Below are 20,358 nucleotides of genomic sequence, written 5' to 3' on the forward strand. Positions count from 1 at the left end.
GCGGCTGTGTGAGGCTCCCGCCTTCCCTAGCTCCTCATCAGCCAATCAGTGCTGCTGATGGGGAGCAAGGGGAGTCGGGAGCTTCACTGCAGCTGTGGCGCTGAGCAGGTAATGCATGCTTCGTGTGGGGGCTGCGGGCGGAGGGGTGTTAACGGGCCCGGCTTACATATTGAAAATTTTGCTGCGGATATATAACCCATACACACTACATGGATCCGCAGCGGATTTAGCTGCAAACCCGCAGTATGAAATCCACTGCGGATCAGGTACGTGTAAAGGCACCCTAAATGTGTATGTTCACATTTTATTTACATATAATGATATATATGTATATATATTATATGTGTGCCATAACGTGCAGTTCATAGTGAACCAACGTGAATGTGTGTGCATGTATTTATGAGTAGGTGATTAATTCTAATGGAGGCGCGTTGTCAGCGTTCCGTCAGTGAAACGTTTAGGTAACTTCCAGTCCAACCCATGATACGTCACTATTGTTTGGAGAATAAATGTGTTATATGTACTATTTTTTGGGACCTGCATATGTACTGGCTTGCCTTAATGCTATCTACAGGTGTCCAGGAGGGGGGATAGTGTAGTTAAAGGTAATCTCCCTTTTTTAAGGTGCTTACAGTGTGCTGTAGCTGGCAGTCCCCTAATGAGCATGGTGCTTTTTGGTAATTTTCCGTGCAGCGGATTATGCACAATTTTATATCTCCTACTGTACTGAAGAAGCAAAGAAAAGTTGTTCTGGCACAGCTCTCCACTCCTTCCCCTCCCTCTTCTTTATGAATAATCAATGCTGCCTGGCCTCCTGCTCGCTCAGCTGCCAGCCGGTGTCTCTGATTGCAGATCAGTCCTCTGTAGGTAGTTTATGTCTAATATAGTTGAAGCTGTGGTCTAGAGGTAGCTCACCTGCCTAGAGACGTGCCAGCAGTTCATTCTCTGGTTCAAATCTCCTGATGGAAACTAAATAAAGATCTTTATTTATTTATTTATTTATGTTTTAATCATTATTGTATCATTTTAAAGGAGTAGTGCGGCGGTAAACAATTATTCACAGAATAACACACATTACAAATTTATACAACTTTGTAATGTATGTTATGTCTGTGAATGGCCCCCTTCCCCGTGTTCCACCACCCCCGGCCAGCACTCAGGATGCTCAGAGGGATTCGGCCGGGCCGTCCGAAGACGACATCGCAGACTGAATATCGGAGACGAGTCGGCACGTGACAGGTATGTGTAGCGCACCACACTTCCGGGTACACGGGTGGGGGTGGTGGGAAATGGGGAAGGGGGTTATTCACAGACATAACATACATTACAGAGTTGTATAACTTTGTAATGTGTGTTATTCTGTGAATAATTGTTTACCGCCGCACTACCCCTTTAAGGCTATGTTCACACACAGTATTATTGCTCAATATTTTGGTCAGTATTTTGCAACCAAAACCAGAAGTGGATTGAAAACACAGAAAGGCACACACTGTTGAAATTGAGTGGATGGCTGCCATTTAATGGCAAATAATTACTGTTATTTTAAAACAACGTCCGATATTTGCCATTAAATGACGGCCATCTGCTCAATTTCACCAGTGTGAGGACCTAGCCTTTCTGTGTTCTCAATCCACTCCTGGTTTTGTTTGCAAAATACTGACCAAAATCCTGAGTAAAAATACTGTGTGAACATGATAAAAATGATACAATAATGAGAAAAAAAAGACCTCTATTTAATTTCCATCAAGGGTTTCAAACCAGAAAATGAATTGCTGGCAGGTCACTAGACAGGTTAGTTACCCCTAGACCACAGCTCCTACACATTTGGGCTGAGAGATTCAATTATACCTGAGTGTTTCTTTCAGACATAAACTGCCTACAGAGGACTGATCTGCAATCTGACAGCTGAGCGAGCAGTAGGCCAGGCAGCATTGATTATTGATGAATAGGAGGAAGGAGTGTAGAGGTCTGCCAGAGTGTGGCACGAACAACTTCTCTTTGACTCTTCAGTACAGTAGGAGACATAAAATTGTACATAATCCGCCGCACGGAAAATTACCAAAAAGGCACCATACTACATTACATTGTCAGCACCTCAGGTAGGGCCCAGGAGCTGACAGATTCCCTTTAACACTACCTTTTATCTCAAGTCTAGTAAGTTTACTATCTTGTGGCTACTACTATTTCATACAAACTATACCAAAGTTTTTGTATGGTCTCTGAGCGCTGGTACCGTCTTTGTTTTGTCCTATGCATATTTTTTTTGTGTACCTCACATTGTATTGATCGCATTCTTTTGTGGAGTGGGTAATGTTTAGCATTTTTTTACCCACATATATACCAGGTGAGTTACTTGATTTATTTTATATATTCTGTTCTAAACTATGGCTATAGGTTTTATAGCAAGCACATTACTAGAAACCACAGCAACCAACCCCTCTTGTTATAAATAAAAATGAACTGTGACAGTGGGCAGGACATTTAAGGCTTTTGTGCACAGAAATGCTAGGTGCCAAAATGTTTTTGTCTTTCTATAATGAGATATATATCCCTGATAAAAATTAACCTTTATAGAAACACACATTACCAACTGGCTAAGCAACAAAAATTAGCATATTCCAAATTTGACCTCATTTTTTCTTATTTTACTGAGTAATTTACAGGATGTATACCCTCTTTAACAGCTGATACCTTACTTCATGTTTGATCCTTTTCATGTTCAACTAATTTAAAATACAGCAATAAGTAAATCCAGGCTAAGGTTTGACCAAAGGAACTGTTCTATCCATTACATTTTGTATGGACAAGAAATAATTCCTCTGGAAATTGCACTTTTTTAGAACATGAGTATTTTAAAGACTTATCTATGGCGTTTGACATGAAGCCATTAGGAGTATAAAAATCCAATAGAAAATATAAAAAAGACTTAAACAAAGAATATACACTGAAACTACATCAGTTCTGAAAATCTATTGTAACAGTCCTGCCAACAGCACAGTTAAATTTGAAACAAAAGAAATGTGGAAATACTGTGTTAAAAAAAAAAATTGTCTGGCAAGCTCTAGTAGGTGTGCAAACCATTCCCCATGGAAGATAAAGCTGAGCAGCTGAAATGGGGATGTACATTATTTTAACAGGAAAGAATAGCACAGCATGCAAGGTACAATGTTTGTTGTTATACTTACTGTGCTGCTCTCCCCAGCCAAAGTAATTCCAGTTACCTGAATAAAATAATGAATCTATGAGATAAACAGTGCTCATCAAATTCAGAATATCAGTTTTTCATTTATTCAACTGGAAACTAGCAATATTCAAAAAAAATGTATCTCACTGTATGAGAATTCAATGTCTTGTGTGCCATCTTGTTTTGCATTATTCAGATAGTATTGCCTTTTTTCAGCATTTTGTTCAAAGATATTTCTGGATGTTGTGGGCTAATACAATAAACCGATCTAATGTAAATCATCATATATACAGTATTTCGGAATAGCTGTTGCTAAGTAGGAGTGTTTACAATAAACTTAGAAGAACCAATTCCACAAAACTCTTTAGTTACAAAAGTAATAACTCAGTTAAAGGATTATTCTCATCTCACAGTTCTGGCAGTGATCAGTAGAATATGACATCACTTTATGACTATGGGGGGTCCAACCTCTGCAGTTCCCACCAAACTTTCAAACAGAGGGATCTGCTCTACCTCCCCACACAGCTGGTATCCAGGAGTGGCACTGTGTAAGAAAAACCTTGAAGGAAAACTATCAGCCGGTTAGAGGAATCTATCCTGCTGATATCTTCCTAATGCACAAGGGGTGCTGAGGATGAGGCTAAGTATCTTACTTTCATCCTCAGCACTGTTCCTGAGCAGTTTGTAGTGTAATCCTGCGTCCTGTAAGGCTATTTGAAACAATGGGGGTGGGGCTACTGCCCCCAGAGTGCCGATTTGCCCACAGCCAGCTTGCACCTTCTAATTATCAGGGAATCATTTAACCTGCTGTTTCCCTAAATGGGGACAAAGCTCTAATTCGGTGCTGTGGCATCCTCGTGATGGCATGCCCCAAGAATACAATATCGCTCTCTATAATAGGACTATAATATTGTATGGGTTGTATGGTTTACAAAAGCAATTTTCCCATTTCCTAGGCCTAAGGAATTTAAGGATTTTGTAATTAATAGTAAGAAAGGAGGGTCCCTCATTTAGGCTATGTTCACACATTGCTTTTTTAGCGTTAATTATGTGTTTTTGTCGTGAACTGCTCAAATGTGGTAAAATAGTACTACTTTTGCCATGATACTGTCACGGCACAGTTTGCAGCAAAATAGCATCAAAATCGATGTACTTATATTTAATGCTTATGAAACGCCATGTGTGAACATAGCCTTAGGAATGGCTCAAAAATGTAATTGCTCCACCATTAAAGTTGCTACTAGTAGATAGAGAGCAATTTATTATGAAGGCATTAATAGTTTTGTTTTCTATAAATGAAAATTCTATTCAAAGTAATAGCATATTTCTAGGATATGCCCTCATTTTATGATCAAAATGGGGGTCTAACCTCTGGCCCGCCCCACTGATCCTAAGAAAAAATGGGATTCAGCACTGTGGTCCCTTCTGAGTTCTTCCACCACACGGGTACTCTGCTTTTTGGCTGTGAACTAAACTGCAATGAACTTCATACACTGCAGTTCAGCTGCTTTGTAGTTCTCCTGCTCAGGTGGGTGGCTGGAGCACCCCTGCACAAAGAAATACAGTGAAGGGGCAACAGAGTTACACCAACACTGCAATTGCTTCATACTCAGGATCAGTGTAGGTCCTATAGGTTCAACCTCCACCATAAACTGCTGGCAAATACTAGCAGTATTCCATCACTTTATAAGATGTAACTTCTTCTTTAGGTGGGAAAGACTTGACAGTATCAACAGAATTAAAACCAAACTTTACTGTACATTTGACTATACAAAAATGTAAAAAAAAGATATACATACAGCACTGAGAACCATGGACAGGCAGTGGATTCTCTTCCTCTTCTCGAAACACATACTGGAAGTAAGAGATGTACTGTTAATTCTACTCACCAGAAGATATGGTGACAATGTTTTACAATGTTTTACTGTATATACAGTAGTTCAGTGGTAATGGATACTCATGACTCATGATGCATTTTACATGGTATAATTTATTAGGGATGAGTAAAACTCGAGCATGCTAGAGTCCAATTGTTTGCTATTTTATTACCGGTGAATGAAAAAGTTTGATGCAGCCCTAGGTGGTCCTGGGAACATGGATATAGCTATGGCATGTTTACCAGGACTCCCTAGGACTGCATTCAACACCATTCACCGTTATTCAAATGCTGAACGATATAACTCCAGTTGCGCTCATTTCGAATAAATAAGATTGGTTCTACATGGAAGAAATGCATATGCACATCCCTACTTTCAAACTTTTATGTCCATGAAAGAACACTGTGAAAAGTCAGTTCCCCATTGCCTACAACTAAGGCTCAAGAGATCAGCACTTGTACACTTAATAACCAGAGGCATTTTAATAGTATCATAAATTCATGCCATTCACATGCCAAATTATCAATAGGATTGATTAGACATAATACAATTAAAAATCTATGGTTTCTGTGGTGTGTTGGTTAAACCCTCTATCCCTGTAGATCTATTATGGTGCATTACTTACATCATCCTGATCCCGCATGGCATTCAGCTGTTCAAGTTTTTTCGCCCAATAGCGAGCCTCCTCTTCAGGAATATCTATAAGTAAATAATAATTTTTTTAGTGTCATTAGAGTTAATTAAATTGTAGAAATGCTTTGAAGAATCTATGTAGAATCAGCATTTATTTACGCAGTTACTAATGAATTTATTCACTCACTTTCCCTTTTATTTTCTATGTGTCCCAGGCCATCATAATGACTTCTCCCTACTGCGACATGTCTCAGCAGAGTTTGCAGCCCCTCTTAATGTAACCTTCGATAGTAATGTCCTCTCTGATAATCCCCCCACAGTACAAGGACTGAATAAAAATGCCCTATTGTGCCCTCGTACAAATTAACAATGCCCATCTGTGCCCATATATAAATAGTGTAATGCCCTTTGTGCTCCAATATAGCAATAATGTCCTCCTGTCCCCCTGTATAGTGATTATGGTAATAATTACTGTCCCCATATGACACTAATGCCATCCTATATGGAAATAATGTGCTCCTGTGCCCCCATATAGAAACAATGTGCTTCCATGCTCCTGTGCTTCCATATACTGTGCTCCTGTGCTTCATGTAGCAATAATGTGCTACTATCCCACCATATAGTAATAAGGCCCTCTGTGTCCCTAAACAGAAATTTCATCTTGTGTTCCCATGTGGTAATAATGTGGTCCATTCCTGTAATGTACTGATCTGTGTACAGCCTGTTTGGCTTTGAAAATCTGTCAGATAATATGTCTGTGTGAAAGGACCCTTACACATGAGCTTCAAGAACTGACTGTTCACTTTCTGCCTATTATATATCCCACCTCTTGACGTGTTACTGTGAGGAGATCATCAGAGTTATGGATGTCATCTAATGTTATATCTAGCATGACTTCCACATTACCTAATGGAAGTTCAAATCGAGTGTCAAGCAAAATGCGGTGGAAGGTCGGGTCTTTGGTTCCACAGATCTCATTATCTGTCATTATAACTTGTGAGTCCAGAGTCAGCCATTCACCAGGGCCTTCCTGCAAGCAATAACAGGTTAGAAGAAAACCGTTGGGTATGTTTTCACTGAATAGTCTTTGGTTGTCCGCCTTATTTGCAGTGCCCATACAAAGCATGACCAATCACGCGGCCGAGCCGCATAAACGATCCCTGCATTTTTTGTGTGGACATTTAAATATATTGCTATTGGCCACACATCTCGTTTACAGAGGGAGTTGTGCGGCCAATAGCGATAAATTTTAGCACTGCGCAAATGATGCAATCAGCCAACGAATGGGCGTTTTTCTGCTCTTCTTTGCCTTCTCCCTTTCTACAGGCTTAACTCCTAGACAACCCTGGGCATAGAGGTACGTCCTGGGCCACCTAGGGGTGTTCAGAGCAGGGCCGCGCGCCGGCCCCGTTCTGAACCTACGCGGTCCCGGGTGCTGCATGTAGCCCTGGACCGCGGCTATGGTCTACGGTCTGATGGCTGTGCCCGCTAATCCAGTAATAAGATGCAGCTGTCGAAGTTGACAGCTGCATCTGATTATTACTGCAGCCTATTCCCTGGTGTCTAGTGGGGGGATCGCCCCGCACCCCGCGATGCAATCGCGGAGGGGCGATCCCCGTGTCCTTACCCGGCCGGGGTCTGCGCCGTAGTGGCGCTGATCCTGGCTCGGTACTCGGTTGTGTTCGGCTGCAGCAGCCGAAAGCAATCGCATGCCGATCTCATTGAGCTATGCAGTATAACTATACTGCATAGATCTCAATGAGAGATAAGTGTGCTTATACTAGAAGTACCGCAGGGGGACTTCTAGTATAAGTGTAAAAAAAAAAAGTGTTATTATTAATAAAAAGCCTCCTCCCCTAATAAAAGTTTGAATCACCCCCTTTTCCCATGTTATAAATAAAAATCAATAAATAAACATGTTTGGTATCACCGCATGCGTAATCACCCCAAAATATAAATTTATCACATTCCTGATCTCGCACGGTAAACGTCGTAAGCGCAAAAAAATCCCAAAGTGCAAAATTGCGCATTTTTGGTCCCATCAAATCCCAAAAAATTGTAATAAAAAGCGATCAAAAAGTCGCATATGCACAATCAAGGTACCGATAGAAAGTACACATCATGCCGCAAAAAAATTACATCTCAAACAGCCCCATAGACCAAAAGATAAAAGCGCTATAAGTATGGGAATAGAGCGATTTTAAAGAGAACCAATCATGGACGAAAATCAATTTTTTTCCCCCCTAATTAGATGTAAATAATGATTTTATTAATATTTGTAAATATAATGCATTATTTTTAATGCTGCGTTTTTAAATATTTACTTTTTACTTTTTTCATGCAGTGCGTCAGCATTCCAGTGGTGGAACGCAAGTAACGTAATCAAGATGGTGGCGCCCGGCCTTGCTGCACGGAACAAGAGGAGTAGGTAAAGCACGGAACAAGAGGAGTAGGTAAAGTATAAGCTACAGACTGAAAATGCAGTCTGTATCTTTATGAAGTCTGCCATCTTGATGACGTCACGCTGTAACGCACCGCTGTAACGCACCGCTGTAGCGCACATGATGTCACCAAGATGGCTGCGGCCAGCATTACTGCACCGGAACAAAGGAGTAGGTAAAGTATAAAATACAGACTGCAAATGAAGTCTGTATCTTCATTAATAGACTTCATAAAGATACAGACTGCATTTTCAGTCTGTAACTTATACTTTACCTACTCCTTTATTCCGGTGTAGTAATGCCACCGCCACCATCTTGATGACGTCACTTGCGTTCCAAAGGCAGTCTGTATCTTCATAGATAGACTTAGGGAGAGATTACCTTTGATAATAGGGATAGTGAATTTTAGGTGATAGGTTCTCTTTAAGGAACTTATATTTGTTAACAATGGTTTGAAATTTTTACAAGCCATCAGATAAAATAAAAGTTATACATGTTACATATTGTTGTAATCTTAACGACTTGAGGAATATATATCAAAAAAGGCAATGTTACCCCAGGGTGAATGGCGTAAAAACAAAAACCCTCCAAATAAAAAAATTTCACCACACATTCAATTTTTTCCTGCTTCTGCAGTGTACTTTATGAACAAATTCAGCCGGTCATTGCAAAGTACAATTAGTGGCGCAAAAAATAAGGGCTCATGTGGTCTCTAGGTGGAAAAATGCAAGTGCTATGGCCTTTTAAGCACAAGGAGGAAAAAACGAAAATGCAAAAATTTTAATTGGCCCGGTCCTCTAAGGAGTGTCACTGTCGAGTGTGTTTTTTTTTTTTTTTTGCAGAAAGCAATAGTCCAGGCAATTTTAAGAAACTGTGTAATTGGGTTTATTAGGCAAATATGCCATTATCTGCATTCAAAAAGACTTTCCCCAGGCCCCCCCTCCCTCCTCTCTCTCATTCACTGCTGATTATCAGGAAATCTCGATTATTTTACATCAGTTGAGCCCTGTCTAACCTATGGAGAGGGGAGGGGTAGGAGGGAGGAGGGAGATTACTTGCCAGCAGAGAACAAAGGATTACACAGTGGGAGCTGTGTGAAGCTGGTATTCAGAGGTCAGAGAGGACAGTGCTGACTTCAGAAGAGATAGCCCAGTGATGTAGCTGTAAATTAACTCTTTGTTATGCTGTTTTGGTACCTTATCTCCCTCCACCCCTCCCCTCTCCATAGAAAATCATGAAGGCAGGGGGGGGGGAGCTTTAGGCTGGGTTCACACACAGTATATTTCAGGCAGTATTTGGTCCTCATGTCAGGTCCTCATAGCAACCAAAACCAGGAGTGGATTGTATGCAAAAAAAGGCTCTGTTCACATAATGTTGTAATTAAGTGGATGGCCGCCATTTAATGGCAAATATTTGCTGTTATCTTAAAACAACGGCTGTTGTATTGAAATAATGGCAGTTATTTACCGTTAAATGGCGGCCATCCACTCAATTTCAACATTGTGTGAACAGAGCCTTTCTGTGTTTTTAATCCACTCCTGGTTTTGGTTGCTATGAGGACCAAATACTGCCTAAAATATACTGTGTGTGAACCCAGCCTTAAACTGCTTTTCATGATAAAAATGCATTTTTCGGCTAATAAACCCAATTAGAAAGATTCTTAAAATCGCCTGTACTATTGATTTCTGCAAAAAAAAAAAAAAAAAAAAAAAAAAAAATATATATATATATATATATATACTGTATATAACGACAGTGACACTTTAAATGTATCCTATTCTGACCTTGATAACTTTATTTTTTCATCTATGAGGAGCTATGTGAAGCTTAATTCGTGCCTTAATCTGTAGCATTGTTGTCTGCTGTCCTCCACTCCAGTTCAGAGTGGGGACCCGGGTCATGACGTGTAAGGCTGCAAACAGAAGCCAGCACTCAGGTTAAGCTTATATCTTACAAATGTAAATGTGTTTGTGTTTTTATTGAAAAAACATACCTCATTAGACTGTCTGATAGTTCTCAGTGGGATCCATACAGTCCCCACCATGGTGTCCCAAATCAGTCCTTTGTTCCAGACTTCAACTGTTAGGCCAAGGTCCAGCCTGTTAATCTCACTAAAAGCAGAAAATATAGCCTCAGGTTATAACACATACAAGTTTGATTTTATATGGAACGTTTTCTGATTTTGCTAGTAGGGCCCTCATTCTTGTTTCGGTAATTAGTGCTTAATTGTATAATGTCTGATTATGTCTATGTACCCTCAGATTTGTAGGGCTGTAAAACTTTTTATCCCTATATAAATAAACATTATTACTGTTTTTATTATTTTTAATATTATTAACTTTATACTCACAACATGAAGTCTTGCTCCCAGCAGGGAAGGTTTCCCCTTACCGCAATAGTTGTGCTCTTCACATTTTGTACTTTTAGTGTTACATAGGCATTAAATTTTTCTGTCAAGATATGTAAACAGAGTAGTTTTAATGTACACATTTAAGTAGTGTTCTAATAGTATCACAAGAATGAAGATGTGTGGCAATTCTTTTAACAGATGGTAAACAGGAGCACTACTGTGTGGGGAAAAGCCACATGGAACTCAATCATTTTATTCCCAGAACTATTGAGGCCCCAGGGGTCGGACTTCCATAGGTAACAATGTTATGACCTAGGTAAGTGGAATGCTTCAATATTATAATAGGTGAATACACTGCCCAAACGTTTAAGGCAGGTGTGGAGAAACTGCTACAAAGTTAGAAAGTCAAAGTGGTTTTAGTTCATACAAAGTGAATGAAGAGAAGAAACATCTAAAAGAAATTGTTTTTTTGGTGTGACTGCCCTTTGCCTTCAAAGCATCAGTTCTTCAATGTACACTTGCATACAGCAGAGAGGTTGTTCCAAACATTTTAGGAAACTAACCATAGATCTTATGTGGATGTAGGCTTTCTAGAGACCTTGCTGATACAGTATAAGAACCTTGTGTCGTGTTTCTGTGCTGTCTTCCACAACCTTTCCTTTATAGCAGAGTCTGGGTGCTTCTTACAGCTTCCAATTTCTGTTTCAGTTAATGATTGTGTTACAACCCACACACACAAAGTAATGGTCGTTATTTGTTAGAATTGGTTGATCATACATTTGACTATAATCCCACAAAATCCCTGAGTGTGCATAGAAGAAGAATGATTCCATTTGGATTACTCTTCATTCCCGTAGCTCTTTGTTAACTGATAAAAATGAACTATAAGGGTGCTGTATACAGGGAGCAGAACACCTGTCAAAATGTGTCTCTCCATTTTCTTTTTCAGATATCGATATCCTGAGGATTGCGGCAGATTTTGAGGCAATGACCAGCGGCTTTTTAAGTTTAAATATGGTTAAAAAGGGGTGTGGGTTTTATTATTTGAATAAACAATATTTTATAGTTGAGTATTGTCTTTTTCTCTTTACTTTACAGGCTTACTAGTGGAAACCATCTGATAGATGGCATCCATTATTAAGCGAGAGCATAGTGTTAGCTGGTAAAATGGCTAACATTTACCCCCTTCCCCTAGTATTCACCACAACAGGGGTACTGGGAGCAGCCAGGTAGCAGTAATTACCTGAGGCTGGAGAGAGCCAAAATAAGTGGCTCTTCCCAACCTGGTACTACTAGGCTGTTGCGGTTTGGGTTTTGACCTGGATGGTTATAGAAATAATAAGGAACCCGTACATACTTTTATTTTTTAAATAAATAAATATATATATATTTTTTAAAAAATGCATGGAGGGTCATTACTTCATTACTTTAACCTGCCAGGCCTAAAACCAAACAGCAGTAGTCAGAGCAGCAGTACCAGGATGGGAAGGTTTTTTTTTATTTTGGCCCTCTCCAGCCTAATAATGCCAGTTATAGTTATAGGTTAGTGATAGCCATTTTATACAAGCCCTGGCTTAGTGATGGATGCCATCTATCTTTTGCCTTCCACTGCTAAGCCTGTAAAGTAAAGAAAAATAGACAATACACAAGTGAAAAATATTTTCTAATCAAATAAAAATACCCCTTGTTGAACATTTTATTAAACCAAAAAGTCTGCGTAGTCCACGAAATCCAACATATTCCTCAGGATACTGATATCTAAAAAACTAAAAGGAGAGACACAAAAAAAGCAGGAGCAGAACACTCATCATTTCATTGGTGTTCTGCTCCTTACAGTATGCAGCATCTATACAGGTAGCTGCTTACAATCTGGCAGTCAAGGGGTTAAGTGAGGATGCATAACACCTCCACCTAACCCCTCTGGGGGTCAGACTGATCTTGCACTGCACTCGGAAAGCAAGGGGGTTAAGTGGTGGACTCTGGCTCCTCGAAAGTCTGCTCAGCCAATCTGCAATAAGTGTCTGTGTTCGGTTCTGAACGCAGACCTGAAAAAACGTAAAAGACACACAAAAAACAATACACACATAAACACAAAAACACCAAAAAAGCAGACGCCAGCATTTTTTCTGGCGGTTTTGTGGAGGCCAGAAAAATGCCACAAACAACCTGTGTCTGAGGGCACCCCTACTAAACTACTAAACACTGTTAGGGTACGTTCACACGTACTGGATCCGCAGCGGATCTCACGCTGCGAGTTTGCAGTGAAATCAGTAGTGTGAAGCTTAATGGGTCCCATACACACAGCGGATCCGCTGCCTGTATGGGGCCCGGCCCCTTTAACCCCCCTGCAGCCCCGGCCGCGAGCATACATTACCTGCTCGGCGCTGCGGCTGTGTGTGACCCTCCCGACTCCCCTCGCTCCCCATCAGCCAATCAGTGCTGCCTGATTGGCTGATGGGGAGCAAAGGGAGCTAGGAACGTCACACACAGCTGCAGCGACGAGCAGGTAATGTATGCCGGAGGCCGGCGGCGGGAGGGTTAAAGGGGCCGGGCCCCATACACGCAGCGGATCCGCGTGTATGGGACCCATTCAGCTTCACAGTACAGGATCCCCAGCGGATTTCGCTGCAAACTCGCAGTGTGAAATCCGCTGCGGATCCAGTATGTGTGACGCTACCCTTAAACTATTTTCAAAAGCATTCCTGCTGTGCAACATTTTTTCCCACACCTACCTAAAACTTTTGCACAGTGTTGCAAGTCAACAAATATTTAAATAGTGTTAGGAAAAAGCTATACTCATAATACAGAAATAACCCCATTCAGATTATGGAAAATATTTTTCCATGTAGGAACATGCCATCAGGAAATGTAATGTTTAAGAATGTTCTCTTTTCCTTGTAAGTAAACTGGTTCTTAAAACTGCACGTTTCTTAACATCTCATATAACTTATATATTGATCAGCCATATCATTAAAACCACCAGCTCGCTATACATGTCCTCCTCCTGCTGCCAGTAAAGCTCTGACCCATTGAGACATAAAGTAAACCACAAAACCTCTAAATGTGTCCACAGTGGTATCTGGTCTTACGATAGATATTTAAAAGGGGGGGGGGGAGTAGATTATAACTGATTTATGAAGACCACACATGGTATATGAGAAGCACACAGCTGTACTGGAGTGGGTGCAGAGGAGGGAGACCAAGGGAATGGGTTGGTTACAGTACCAAGACAGGTTATCAAGCTTGGGGTTATTTAGTTTAGAAAAAAAAATGTCTTAGGGTCATGTTACATGGAAAGATTATTGTGTAAAAAATTATTATATTGTTCATATTTAAGCAATAATCTTTCTTTGAGTATGCAGTCAACAATTAAATGACTAAAGAAAATTTGTATGTGGTTGATCGTACCTTTTGAACTTAACATAAAATCATTATTAATCTATGCAATTCTTTCACTGTATGTACACATTATTCATTCCTTATTATGATCATTTGTATACAATCACAATTGTGATTGTAACTAGAGGTTAGCCAATCGCTCATCTACACGAAAGGCTTTGTTGGATCAGTGCTCCGCTCATCAAGCCGACTGCCTTTCAGCACTGCTCTGCTCCCTGCAACTCCTCCCAAGATGTCGGGAAAAGATGGATCTTCTTCCAGTTTCCTAGGATTGAATCCAGCTTTTCCCCAGCACCCAAGGTGGAGCGGTAGGGAGCAGAGCAGCGCTGAAAGGCAGTCGGCTTCTTGAGCGGAGCACTGATCAAACAAAGTGCTGACTTATGTAAATTTTTAAAGTGTTAACACATCAGGGGCATTTACCATTGCGTTTGCACAATTTATTTTTGGCAATTGAGATTTTGTGCACTTCATAAAAATCTGTGCAAGATGTATTAAGGGTTTTGTGCTATTTTACATCAGTTTCCACTGACCTACTTTTTACATTACATTTATCATGTGCGAATTTTCAGTTTTTTCACTAAATCCTCCCCTACCGTAGCTTTTTAGCCAATTATTACTACCATAATAATTAAACAGTTCAAAAAATAGATCAAAACGCATTCGTTTTTTTTTTGCAAACACAAAAGCATAGTCACCATGTTTTTTTGTACGCTAAAAAAGCATGTGTTTTGATCAGTTTTTAACCTTTTTTTTTTATATATATATATTATTATTATGGAAATCAATAGAAAAACGTATCGAAACGGATGCACAAAAAAGCATAATTTTTTTGCAAAAAACGTCGGAAAAAAACTGACTGCAAAAATGCTGTGTGAACCCAGCCTTAGGCATAAATTTTGCAAGATTTATTAAGGCACTTGTGTGTAATGATGATTTTTGCGCAACAATTGTAAAATTTTGCGCAGCCCATTAAAACCACCTCCTGCTCAAAAAATTGTGCAGATGATATATTCACCCTATAGACTTTTATTACTTCAACCAGAAAATCTTGACTGTTCATAATATGAGGAAGTAATAACATCCTGAAGCTTTAACTTATAAAGGTGGCTTTACATGGCTCAATTATCGGGTGAATGTTAATGGGTCATCTGATCAGCACAAGATGCATCCTACACCGATCAGCACATGACATGTCAAACACCGATCAGTACATGACGTGTCCTAAACTGATCAGCACATGACGTGTCATACACTAATCACGTGACCTGGAAGCCCTGCAGAGATAAGAGACAGGGCAATTTTCAACAAATTAGACAGTGTGAGAAAATCACTGAAGTGATAACATTAGGGCCTGGAGGGATATAGTCTGATCTAGGCTATTTTACACCTCTGGGTATGAAAACATATAAAAAGTATGAAAACTTATAAAGTGATAAATTTATGGGCCACAGGGATATAGTCTGGCCTAGGCTGTTTTACACCCCCAAGTATAGAGTTTATCCCTTGGGGCTTACTGTGGCCCAGGTACGGCATTAGATGGGTATATTCTGGCCAGGAGGGGTATAGTTTGGCTTAAAAAGACACTGTCACCAACTTTTTGCATTATGACTTCTCTACACAGGTGTAATGGGTAAATTTAGCAGTTTTCACACCTTATTTTATATCATATGTCATGGTGCTTGTTCAACGTCATGGTGCTTGGTCATGGTGCTTGTGATCTTTAATCATCTGCAGATTGTGCTCAGTGGGCAGGGCTTCATGGCATAAAGCACCACGTAGCCCTGCCCACAGCGCCACAGTTGGCCCCACCCCTCTGTGACATCATTGGCACATAGGCCCGCCCCCTCAACGGCCATTGGTATGGGCCGACCTATAGGGGGTGGGGCCTAGATTTTTAGGCCTGCCTGTTCCAATGGTCGGTGAGAGGGTAGGACCTATGTGTCAATGACGTCCCACCCACTTAGCCGAGTATAGTTTGGCCTAGGCTATTTTACACACCGGGGTATAGTTTGGCCTAGGCTATTTTACACACCAGGATATATTCTGTCCTGGAGTGGTATAGTTTGGCCTAGGCCAGTGATGGGCAACCTTTTGAGCTTGGTGTGTTATCATTTGCCAAAAAAACCGAGTATAACTAGGATGGTGTGTCACTTTGGGAAAAACACCATAATTTTGCACTATTTATAGTTTAAATAACAAAAATATGTAATTGTAATATATAACTGTACTTAATAAACCAAAAAATATTGTGTGAAGTAAACTAAAAACCACAAACACATACTACCCCACCTGACCCCCATCCCTCCCCATACACTACCCCACCTGACCCCCATCCCTCCCCATACACTACTCCACCTGACCCCCATCCCTCTCCATACACTACCCCACCGGACCCCAATCCCTCCCCATACACTACCCCACCTGACCCCCCACCCCTCTCCATACACTACCCCACCTGACCCCCATCCCTCCCCATACACTACCTTACCTGACCCTCATCCCTCCCCATACACTACCCTACCTGACCCCCATCCCTCCCCATACACTACCCCACCTGACCCCATCCCCCCACATTATCTTAACTGACCCCCATCCCCACACACACTACCCCACCTGACCCCAATCCCCCCACACTATCTTAACTGAACTCCATCCCCACACACACTAACTCACCTGACCCCATCCCTCCCTACACACACAGACAATACCACACCTGGCCCCATCCCTTCCCACACGCACACACAATTCCCCATCCGAACCATACCCTTACCCTCATCCCTCCCCACACACTTACAATTTTGCTGTCCAGGATGCGGGCTGTGGCACCAGGAGACGATGCTGGAGGCAGTATCAAGATGGGACTGGAGGCCGGACGCAGCTACAGAGCCGGGTGACGTCACAGAGGTGCCCCCATGAGCTAATAATGCCCCCAGAGGTGCCCCCATGAGCTAATAATGCCCCCAGAGGTGCCCCCATGAGCTCTTAATGCCCCAGAGGTGCCTCTATGAGCTAATAATGCCCCCAGAGGTGCCCCCATATACTAATAATGCCCCCAGAGGTGCCCCCATATACTAATAATGCCCCCAGAGGTGCCCCCATGAACTAATAATGCTACCAGAGGTTCCCCCATGAACTAATAATGCCCCCAGAGGTGCCCCCATATACTAATAATGCCCCCAGAGGTGCCCCCTATGAACTAATAATGCCCCAAGAGGTTCCACCATGAACTAATAATGCCCCCAGAGGTTCCCCCCATGAACTAATAATGCCCCCAGAGGTGCCCCCCATGAACTAATAATGCCCCCAGAGGTGCCCCCATATACTAATAATGCCCCCAGAGGTGCCCCCATGATCTAATAATGCCCCCAGAGGTGGCCCCTATGAACTAATAATGTCCCCAGAGGTGCCCCCATGAACTAATAATGCCCCCAGAGGTGCCCCCATGAGCTAATAATGCCCCCATATACTAATAATGCCCCCGAGGTGCCCCCCATGAACTAATAATGCCCCCTGGTCTGCCCCTAAAAAAACCAAACATCCTACTCACCTAATCCGCGCTGTGGCTGCAGGCAGAAGCTCTCCTCCTCCTCTTCTGGCTCCATCTTGCAAGCCGCGGGGACGGGACGTCCGGCAGGCGTGATGAAGTCACATCATCACGCCTGCTGGAGAGGCCTCCCATAGGCTGCTGGCATGAAGTGCCGGCAGCCTATGGGGGTGAATGTAGGAGCAGGATGCTGACACTTCCTGCTCCTACATTATGGTCACTTTAATGTTCTGCCCGCTCACTGTGCGGGCGGAACATCAAAGTGATCTGTGCATGCTTAAAGTGACAGCGCACATTTCCCACCGGGATCCCGCGGCACCCCTGGCGGGTTCTTCCGGCACACCTGTGTGCCGCGGCACCCCGGTTGGGAAATGCTGCCCTGGGGTATAGTCTTTTTTTTTTTTTTTAAACTAATTGACCTAATTGTCAAATGGAATCCCAACACAGTCTCTACTAACTCTTCTTATTCAAACACTACCAACACCTAGTTCCAACATGGCAACTTCAAGAACTGACATTTCATTTGTAGGCAAATGTGTAAAAAAACTATGTTATACACTTATCCTGTCAGTGGTTTTAATGTTGTGGCTGATTGGTGTACACATTGGGGGACATTTATAAAGTCTGGTGTTTTTTGTGCGGGCGTAAAAATGTTCCCGCAGCTCCGACACTACGGAGATTTATGTAGAGGCACATTGCCTCTACATAAATCCTGTGCGCACCAGTGTGTGCGCAAGGAAACCTACGCCAGTTCAGTCTGCCGTAGGTTTCCTTATCATTTTTCGTTGCGAAAAATGATAAATGAAGCGAACCGTGAGTCCGCACCTCCGCTCCGCCCCCTCCCTGCCCCACTGGCGAAGGTGGCGTAAAATGGCCTGATGCAAATATTTAATTCGCAAAACGGCCATTTGCGAATAAATTAATACACATCTGACCATTTTACGCCAAAAAAATACAACTTTCTTGTTTAATAACTTTCCCCCATTGTCTGGAGAGAACAAAATAGGTACCAATACACATGGTATTTCTTACCTTGTGGCCCATCAAATTTAGCCTTTTTCACTAGAAAAAAAAGAAAGAAAAATCAGATATAATAATCTATATTGTAGTAATATGAAAAATATAAAATAAATGTGTCACATTAATATGTCCTTCCACCTGCATGACAGCCACCAGGAAACTCCCTATAGTCCTGTAGTTTATTAAAATTCACCCATTCTTAATGTCATTACTTCCATATTAAACAAACAGGGGCGGAACCATAGTGGCTGTGAAGGGGCACATGACATTAGGGTGGACACCCACCACCACTTGTAATGTTCTGTTCAGGGGTGGTGTAAATAAAGGCAGCTTCAGCTATATAATACAATGCACATACAAACGAAAGATGTAACAGAACAAAAAGCTCCTTGACCTCCCATAAGTTTGGAGGCAGCGGAAAGCTTTCTTTATTTTGTCACTGTGTGCACTTGCTTGCATTATAATGGAGGGCCCAGCCTTTTCAAGTTACACATCTGTGTACAACCCACAAGTTCTTACAGCTAGAGGTGTAAATATTCAGTGTAATAGTGCTACACATGGAAACGAATCATACACACTATACCACCCTCAATTTATCTTAAAGGGGTTGGCCACTTTATAGTAAAATTGCTCAGTGTACAGTATTAGTAAGTGTACTCACTGTATATACTGACAGCAGCTCCCTGTGTACCTTACAGAGCTAAAATCAGGCTTCCCTCCTCCAGGCTGGGCTGCCCTGCTCTGTGGTGTGTTATCCATAAGATTGTTGACATGGAGGAGCATGTGACCATGCCCCGCCCCCCAGTGTCCACCACTGAGCCTGTATATGTCTATAGAGGACACAGTGGGCGGGGCATGGTCACATGCTCCTCCATGTCAGCCATTTTATGGACAGAAACTAAACAGAGCAGGGCAGCCCAACCTGGAGGAGGGGAGTCTGATTTTGGCTTTATGAGGTACACAGGGAGCTGCTGTCAGTATTTACATTGAGTACACTTACTAATACTTTGTACTGACCTATTTTACTATAAAGAGGCCAACCCCTTTAACATACACTGTGTCCAACAAACTAGTTTTAATGCACATTTCCGCTTAATGAGAGATAATGCACTGTGCACCCTTAGGGTCTGTTCACACGTACAGACTCGCTGCATAAAACTCGCACAGAAGTCGCATCAAACTCGCATGAAAGTAGCTGCGTTTTTTGTGGTGTTGAACTCGCCTGTGAAAATCATGTGAAAATGAAAACTCGCATTTAAAAATCGCACCAAACACGCAGCGAGAATACACATACATTGGCTTGATAGCAATCAGTATCACTGTGGATTTATGTGCGAGAAACTCACAGCGAGAAATACGCAGCGAGTCTGTACGTGTGAACAAACCCTTAATAGGATATCATACTGTGCCCCCTTAATGAGATTAAATGCACTGTGCCTCCACTAGAGATGTGTGCACCCTAATAACTTAGAACGCCATCCCCTTCATATTACATTGTGACCCCCCTTTTTAATTTCTAAACAGGAGATTAAAAGAAAGGCTACTGGGTCCATCTAGTGTGCCCTTTTAGTATTTTCCTGCTAATATATCTATATAGGATAGATATATGTGTATCCCAAGCATTATTTCTGTTAAAGTGGATTTACCAACCACATCTGCTGGAAGTTTGTTCCAAGCATCTACAACTCTTTCACTAAAGTAATATTTTTTGTGCTTCTAATCTTTCCCCCAGCTAACCTCAGAGTGTGTCCACTTGTTATTGTGTTACATACTTAAAGGGGTTGTCCAGCAAAAAGTTTTTACTTTCAAATAAACTGCTGTCAGAAAGCTATATAGATTTGTAATTTACTTGATTTACTAAATCATTTTACTAAATGTTTTATTTTCAGTCTGAAATGTGCTCTCTGCTG

The 20,358-nt window shown here is 41.6% G+C and overlaps 1 protein-coding gene across 1 annotated transcript in view; it reads right to left on the bottom strand.

Annotated features, from left to right (window-relative positions):
* Positions 1-19,199, bottom strand: part of LOC138785988 (protein unc-13 homolog A) — a 215,782-nt gene extending 196,583 nt beyond the window's left edge. Inside the window, exons 1-8 of the mRNA XM_069962556.1 lie at positions 19,110-19,199; positions 18,461-18,490; positions 10,486-10,585; positions 10,129-10,246; positions 6,601-6,724; positions 5,687-5,760; positions 4,984-5,038; positions 3,186-3,221 (exon numbers count right to left, since the gene is read on the bottom strand). Of these exons, the coding sequence (XP_069818657.1) occupies positions 3,186-3,221; positions 4,984-5,038; positions 5,687-5,760; positions 6,601-6,724; positions 10,129-10,246; positions 10,486-10,585; positions 18,461-18,490; position 19,110 (538 nt within the window). The 5' untranslated portion in view covers positions 19,111-19,199. The remainder of the gene's footprint in view (positions 1-3,185; positions 3,222-4,983; positions 5,039-5,686; positions 5,761-6,600; positions 6,725-10,128; positions 10,247-10,485; positions 10,586-18,460; positions 18,491-19,109) is intronic.
* Between the last annotated feature and the right edge of the window lie 1,159 nt (positions 19,200-20,358).

Source organism: Dendropsophus ebraccatus, chromosome 3, assembly GCF_027789765.1.
Source record: "Dendropsophus ebraccatus isolate aDenEbr1 chromosome 3, aDenEbr1.pat, whole genome shotgun sequence".
NCBI classification, from domain to species: Eukaryota; Metazoa; Chordata; class Amphibia; order Anura; family Hylidae; genus Dendropsophus; species Dendropsophus ebraccatus.